This window comes from Hyperoodon ampullatus (assembly GCF_949752795.1).
Source record: "Hyperoodon ampullatus genome assembly, chromosome: 12".
Classification (NCBI taxonomy): domain Eukaryota; kingdom Metazoa; phylum Chordata; class Mammalia; order Artiodactyla; family Ziphiidae; genus Hyperoodon; species Hyperoodon ampullatus.
Genome location: NC_136925.1, coordinates 59483573 through 59490975, shown reverse-complemented (window position 1 = coordinate 59490975; position 7403 = coordinate 59483573). Strand labels below are relative to the sequence as shown.

The window sequence follows — 7403 nt, the reverse complement described above, 5'->3', positions numbered from 1 at the left end:
AGTCCTTGCTCCGCCCTCCGCCCGCCCCAGCCCCGCCCTCGCCCCCCCTCCCGGAGCCCCTCCCTATCCTCTAGGGCCGCGTGGAACTCCTAGGCGCCCTTCCCGTAGGGAATACGGGATGCATGGGCCCGGCTGAGCAATCGCCGCCCGCCTTTCCGCTCGTTCAAGGTCGAGTCTGAGGGCGCGGGCTTGGACCTTGGAGCCGCGGCGCAGGAGTCCGCGCACTGCCCATGGACTCGCCGGGGGACCCCGAAAGCCCACGCCCCCCAGGAGGTTACAGAGAGCAGTGATGCCGGATGTATCTCTGTGGCTTGAGTCGTGTCTCTTTAACAACGATTGAGTTAGCTTTAGCGTGGTTTGTTTGCGAGAGATTGGAAAAGGAGGGGCCGGGCAGTGGGGTTCGGGTCAGCGTGTTTTTTCTCTCTGGAAAGGGTTAAAGTTTGCGCACTGGGGTGGTGCGGATGTGGCCTCTAATGACTTTCTGTAGCTCTACTTTTAAGTACTATGTGTTTAAGAATGCATTCAAATAAGTGTGCCCGTTAGACAAACGAAAATCATTACATTTCGAGCCCAGCCCCACTGTTGTCCCTGTCGCCCCTTTAACTTTCTCTCAGTTCCCTTCCTCATCCACCACCAAATTTTTTACACAGACTCTTAAGACTTCCTCCTGTTGCACAGATTTCTTTTTCTAGACAACAATGGCAACCTCTGAAAAAATAGAGCAATTCAAATATACTTTTCTTACTTAAATTTCTTTTTTCTCAAAACCATTTAATTTAAAAATAGCAAATAGATTTACTGGATGTTTGGAACTGAGTAATTGACCTCGTGTCTTTAAATTAAATGGAAATTTAGCCCTGGGAATAAGTATTAAATTAATTGATGCAGAAGACCAGTAATTATTGTAAAACACTGATTTACAGATTTATGGCACTTGTCTTTCCAGGAGCTGCCATTGTAAGTATTAATTCTCCAGTTGAATGATTTAGCTTATTTTCTCCTACTTACACTTCACTTGACTTCAATAGTACCCTTTTAATAAACCGCTAACATGACATGCTTAAAATGTGATTGAGTCCACGTAGCATATGAAGCTAGTAACTTGAGAAAGCACACTATACTTCAGAGAACAATACTCTGGAGAGTACCCTGTGGCCTCATCCTTCCTGAAGGAATCTAGTAAAGGTGAAAGAAATAGACCTTATGGTGAAGGCAAAACAAAGCAGATGGTTTGATAAATTGTGCACTGAAATCCTAATAGGGAATAGTATGTAAATGAAAATGATATATTTTGAAAATTGCAGTGATATACAGGGATTGTGTTACATTTGATCAAACGTGCTGTATTCAAAATAGCCCTTAGCTCAGCAAATGTTATCCTGAGTGCATTTCTGTGCACAGAAGTGACATTTCTGTACTTTGATCAGTAGCCCCAATTACATGTCTGTAATTGCAGCATGTTTGCCTTCAAGGTGATGGCCCTCCAGGAGATGATGCAAGGGAGACATCCAGGTGGCTTTCAAGAGAACAGATTTTTGTACTGATAGCAGCAGCTTCCATTAACTTAGGTTCCATGATGTGCTATTCTATCCTTGGACCTTTTTTCCCCAAGGAGGTAAGACATTTTTATATCCTTATGAACTATTAGTGTTTTTAAAAAGCTTTGAAATATTTCATTTGGGGGATGTAAAAATCTGCATATGGCAAAGATGATGTATAGAACTTCAGCCAACAGAAGACTTCTTAGAGAATATTTGATACCAGAAAAAAAAAATTCAGTAAAAATAACATCATCTTGGGAAGTAATTCACCTAAGTATAATTGACCTTCTGAGGATTACTTTGCTTACCATGTAGTTTGATTCATCTGTTTGGTTTCTGCAACTGATAAAAAAAAAAAAAAAGGAAGTTCACTGAATAACTGAGATTTTAACGTTATTGCAAAAGATCTACGTTAAGACAGTGTTTCCTGGAGTTTGGGTTTATTAATATTTTGGAATTAGGTAGGCATGGTCCACTAAATGCCCTTTTCTGACTTGAATTTCATATGGAATCTAGTGGCAATGTTTGTGCCAAGGAGGAATTCTGATTAATATTGATTAGGTCTTTCTAATCATAGTGTTCTATGTGGTGTTAGGGTCTATGGATAATGGCACAGACTGGAAGGAATAACCCCTAGAGAATCCACCTGGAATCTGGAGGTTGGTGAGGTATAGTATGGAAGGAATGATACTGACTTGGCTGAGTGGAGATAATATGCCCATGTGTTTTGCTTCATGCTCTTTGCCAAAGCCTCATGGTGCACGGGCCCCTCCCAGTCCTCTAACTTCTTTGATAACATGTGGTCCTTCCTTCTGTGTGCTACAAAAGACGAGAAGCATGGCTTCTCTGCTAAAGAAGCAGTACAGCTCTGTAGCCATAAGTGCTTTTTAGTTTTCAGTGTAGTTTCCCACACATTATCCCATTTGATTTCTGTAGCAACTCCATAAGATAGGCAGAATAGCGAGAATCTCATAATGTTGCAAGTGAAGAAACAGATTCCGAAGTTAAGTGACTTGTCCAGTTCAATTCCATTTACTGAACGGGAATGGGAGGTTTAACGACTTCCCACCCTAGAGTGTGCTAGGCGTTGGATGTTTTAGGGCTGGAAAACAACATGAGGAAAATGTCCTTCTCTCGTCTGTCCATGGGGAGTGAAAAAATATGAAAACAAAAAGTTGCAGAGTATTTCGATATTCTTGAAGAGGATGTCCAAAATGTTTGGAGACTCTAGGGAAGGGAATGGTTCATTTTGCCACGGGAGAGGCTGGCTGGTGTGGAAGGGAAAGAGAGAAGGAGTAATACTGAAAGGGGCTTGGCCGAATAACCCTAAGGTAAGTCAAAGAGGTGTTCTAGGTTAGAAACCCGCAGGGGATTGTCACGAGATTAGCAAAGTAAATAGCGTGTTCTTAGGGAACCACGGACGAAGGTGGGGCTTGGGCCTGGGGTTCAGTGAGGTCCGAGGCGAGCAGAGGATCTGAGAAGGCAGGTTGGTGCTCGGATGGAAGGGTCCCTCCACGCAGGCCAAAGATGTAGTCAGTAAGAAGTCATCAGAGGTGCTTGGGCAGGACAGAGTAAGTAGACTGAGTAGATACCGGTTTTGGAAAAAACTAGTGATGGATGGAGCCTGTGGAATTACGATGGAGAAGACCGGGAGTGAGTGGGCCATCAAGTTAGAAGGGTATTTCCCGGTTCAGCTGGAACTCAGCAAGGGCAGCTAGTGTTAGATTCCTCTTAGTGGAATACAGACAAAGGAAAAGAAGGCTGTTGGTGTGTGCCTTTTTTGTTTTTTCTTTCTCTTAAAGTTTTTTGTTTTGTTTTGTTTTTTGCGGTACGCGGGCCTCTCACTGTTGTGCCTCTCCCGTTGCGGAGCACAGGCTCCGGACGCGCAGGCTCAGCGGCCATGGCTCACGGGCCCAGCCGCTCCGTGGCATGTGGGATCTTCCCGGACCGGGGCACGAACCCGTGTCCCCTGCATCGGCAGGCGGACTCTCAACCACTGCGCCACCAGGGAAGCCCAAGGCCCTTCTTCTTAACTTCTGGCACAGGATTCTTATTTCTACTCATCCTTTTTCTGGCCCCCTCCTCCTTTGGCAGAGGATTATAAGTGAACTAGAAATTGCTTTTAATAGCTGTTCTTGCTGTCCTAATGTGAAGCAGGATCCGCATGCCAAAAGTGGTATTCAGTTACTGCTGTGGTATGTGATTCTAGGACATCCTAAGTCACCATCCTGCTTCCACAGAGAATGTGGGAACCTGTGCAAGATGGAAGCTGACATGACTGCTGGGCCTGTGCATAAGTAACTTTTGTAAGTCTGTGTTCTCATCTGTAAAATGGGGCCAGCTAAAAATACATCCCTTATTTAATTGTTGTTAGAAACCATATAGAACAGCATGGCTCATAGTGAGGGTTCAATAAATGTTAGTTGCTGTGACTATTATCTATTTTCTGCCAGACTCTAGAATTAAATACCTTTCAGAGCTATTAAGCAAAGAACATGGATGTGACTTGACCAATGAATGTTCTTTCTACATCTTAATTCACCCCTTTGATGATACCTTCCCTTCAAGGTACCTGTTTTATGTTACTAGGGCTGCTGTAACAAAGTACCACAGACTGGGGAGAACAGAAATTTATTGTCTCACAGCTCTGGTGGCTAGGAGTCCAAAATCAAGGTGTCATTGGCAAGGCTGGTTCCTTCTGAGGGCCGTGAGGGGAGGATCTGTCCCAGGCCTCTCTCTCTGGCTTGTAGATGGCCAACTTCTCTGTGTGTCCTTTCACACCATCTTCCCTCTATACGTGTCTCTGTGAAGAAATTTCCCCTTTTTTTTTTTTTTTTTTGCGGTACGCGGGCCTCTCACCGTTGTGGCCTCTCCTGTTGCAGAGCACAGGCTCCGGACGTGCAGGCTCAGTGGCCATGGCTCACAGGACCAGCCGCTCCGCGGCATGTGGGATCTTCCCAGACCAGGGCACGAACCCGTGTCCCCTGCATCGGCAGGTGGACTCTCAACCACTGCGCCACCAGGGAAGCCCAAATTTCCCCTTTTTACAAAGATACGAGTAATATTGGATTAGACTCCACCCTTAACGACCTCATTTCAACTGATTACCCCTGCAAAAACTATATCTCCAAATAAGGTCACGTTCTGAGGTACTGGGAGTCAGGACATCAACATAAGAAGTTTGAGGGACACAATGAACCCCGTAACACCACCTGACCTTTGTGTAGTAGAAATGTGGACTCTGTGTTCCTGTCTACACACGGTGTAACCTTTTGCTAGGATACCAATGAAGGCACCGTTCATAGTGAGATCTCTCTTTTCTCCACACCATTATCTCATGTGATGATTAGTAATGGAAGGGGAATGGCTAATCCTGAGTCTCACAAAATTATGGGCTGAAATCCTGCCCAAGCAGTTTCTACAATGCTCTGGGTTCAACTTCTCCACTAACTCCCACCACCAGGCACTTAGGGACCACACTTCAGGGGTAGGGGGTGCTTCCTAGAGTGAGGGGACCTTTCCTGCCTATAGTTTAGCCATGAAAAGTAGAGTTCACCTATCTGATTTCCTGTGGTACGCTGCTTTGAGAACTGTAAGGTTTATTTAGAGACATAATAACATAAGAAGAACATTTTTTAAAAAGACAAGGTTTGAATGATGATCATAACTTCGGATGGAAAGCAATAAAGTCAGTTTTTATCTTAAAATTGTAGTTAGGGAGAAAAGGTAAAGAAATAGAATTATGGCTGTTGTGGAGGATGGATTTTAAAGGGAGTGTGTGTGTATGCACATGCATTTCTGTATTCAGAGTAAAGTGATTTGTGGAAGAGCTGAAGCTCTGGCAGCAGGATGAATCTAAGTCAGATCTTCTGACCATAGCTATTCACTGCTGGCTCCTGGGTACCCTGCGTGATGCATAGAAGGTGCTCGATAAATGATTCCCGACTGCCTGAGAGGACAGATGTGTGTTTCAGGCTTAGTGCTTCATGGTATGCCAAGTTGCCAATCTTACCTTTAAGAAATTAAACTCATATTTTAACCTCTTACATGGTTATAGCTAGAACCTGATCTAAGGATCTACCATAGTTCCAGGGTTTTAAAAAGGTTTTCAAACCTTTTGTCTATTCATTTGCACATCACAGCTAATAGTAGCATTTGAAGTTCAACAGAAGTAGATTTAGAATAAATACTGTATCATCTGTAGCAAATTTAGGAGCTCACTGATAGAATAGGCTACAAATATTAATAGGGATCATTGATGGGTGATAAACTACTACAGATGTTTCAGGAGAACGGAGAGAATGTCGGGAGCTGGGGGAGCTTCTTTAATCTGTGTTATTGATGTCAGGAAAGGAAACTTCATCTTCTCTGAACTGTCAGGTAGTTGAGAGTGGGTGTCAGAAACAGAGAACCGCAGTGAACAGTCCTTGGGATGACTCATGTGCCAGCTTAAGGAGCTTCCTGTTCTTGAGTTTTTTTGACCAGCAAAGAGATTTTTTTATTTATTTGCATTTGAACCTTCCTCCTGTGTGTTTCTCCTTTTTTTAAAATTTAATTGTATTTATTTTTTATACAGCAGGTTCTTATTAGTTATCTATTTTATACATATTGGTGTATATATGTCAATCCCAATCTCACAGTTCATGCCCCCATCCACTTTCCCCCCTTGGTGTCCATACGTTTGTTCTCTACATCTGTGTCTCTATTTCTGCCTTGCAAACTGGTTCATCTGTACCATTTTTCTAGATTCCACATATATGCATTAATATACGATATTTGTTTTTCTCTTTCTGACTTACTTCACTCTGTATGACAGTCTCTAGGTCCATCCACATCTCTACAAATGAGCCGATTTCATTCCATTTTATGGCTTTATATATTCATCTGTCAGTGGGCATTTAGGTTGCTTTCATGACCTGGCTATTGTAAATAGTGCTGCAATGAACATGGGGTGCGTGTGTGTTTTTGAACTATCGTTTTTTTCTGGGTATATGCCCAGTAGTGGTATTGCTGGATCATATGGTAATTCTATTTTTAGTTTTTAAGGAACCTCCATACTGTTCTCCACAGTGGCTGAATCAATTTACATTCCCACCAACAGTGCAAGAGTGTTTCCTTTTCTCCACACCCTCTCCAGCATTTGTTGTTTGTAGATTTTCTGATAATGCCCATTCTAACTGGTGTGAGGTGATACCTCATTGTAGTTTTGATTTGCATTTCTCTAATGATTAGTGATGTTGAGCAGCTTTTCATGTGCTTCTTGGCCATCTGTATGTCTTCTTTGGAAAAATGTCTATTTAGGTCTTCTGCCCGTTTTTTGATTGGGTTGTTTGTGTTTCTAATATTGAGCTGCATAAGATGTTTATATAATTTGGAGATTAATCCTTTGTCCGTTGATTCATTTACAAATATTTTCTCCCATCCTGAGGGTTGTCTTTTTGTCTTGTTTATAGTTTCCTTTGCTGTGCAAAAGCTTTTAAGTTTCATTAGGTCCCATTTGTTTATTTTTGTTTTTATTTCCATTACTCTAGGATGTGGGTCAGAAAAGATCTTGCTGATTTATGTCAAAGAGTGTTCTGCCTATGTTTTCCTCTAAGAGTTTTATAGTGTCCAGTCTTACATTTAGGTCTCGAATCCATTTTGAGTTTATTTTTGTGTATGGTGTTAGGGAGTGTTCTAATTTCATTCTTTTGCATGTAGCTGTCCAGTTTTGTGTGTTTCTCCTTTATTCTTATACTACTACCACACTCACAACACTTTTGGCACCAGATATGTGGGGTTCTTTTTCCTACACCAAGCAGTTCTCTTCGACACCAGGTGGGTGTCCTACCATTCAATTCAATTCTGACAGTAACCTGAATC

The 7403-nt window shown here is 42.7% G+C and overlaps 1 protein-coding gene across 2 annotated transcripts in view; it reads left to right on the top strand.

The window, feature by feature from the left end:
• Positions 1-230: 230 nt before the first annotated feature.
• The window catches only part of SLC18B1 (solute carrier family 18 member B1), a gene marked incomplete at both ends in the record, with an annotated part of 28088 nt that continues 20915 nt past the window's right edge, over positions 231-7403 (top strand). Inside the window, 2 exons of one of the 2 annotated variants that reach the window (XM_079716478.1) lie at positions 231-273; positions 1488-1615. In XM_079716478.1, coding sequence (XP_079572604.1) covers positions 231-273; positions 1488-1615 — 171 coding nt within the window. Of the gene's footprint in view, positions 274-1472; positions 1616-7403 lie in introns of both variants that reach the window. The other variant, XM_079716477.1, reaches the window with a different exon arrangement.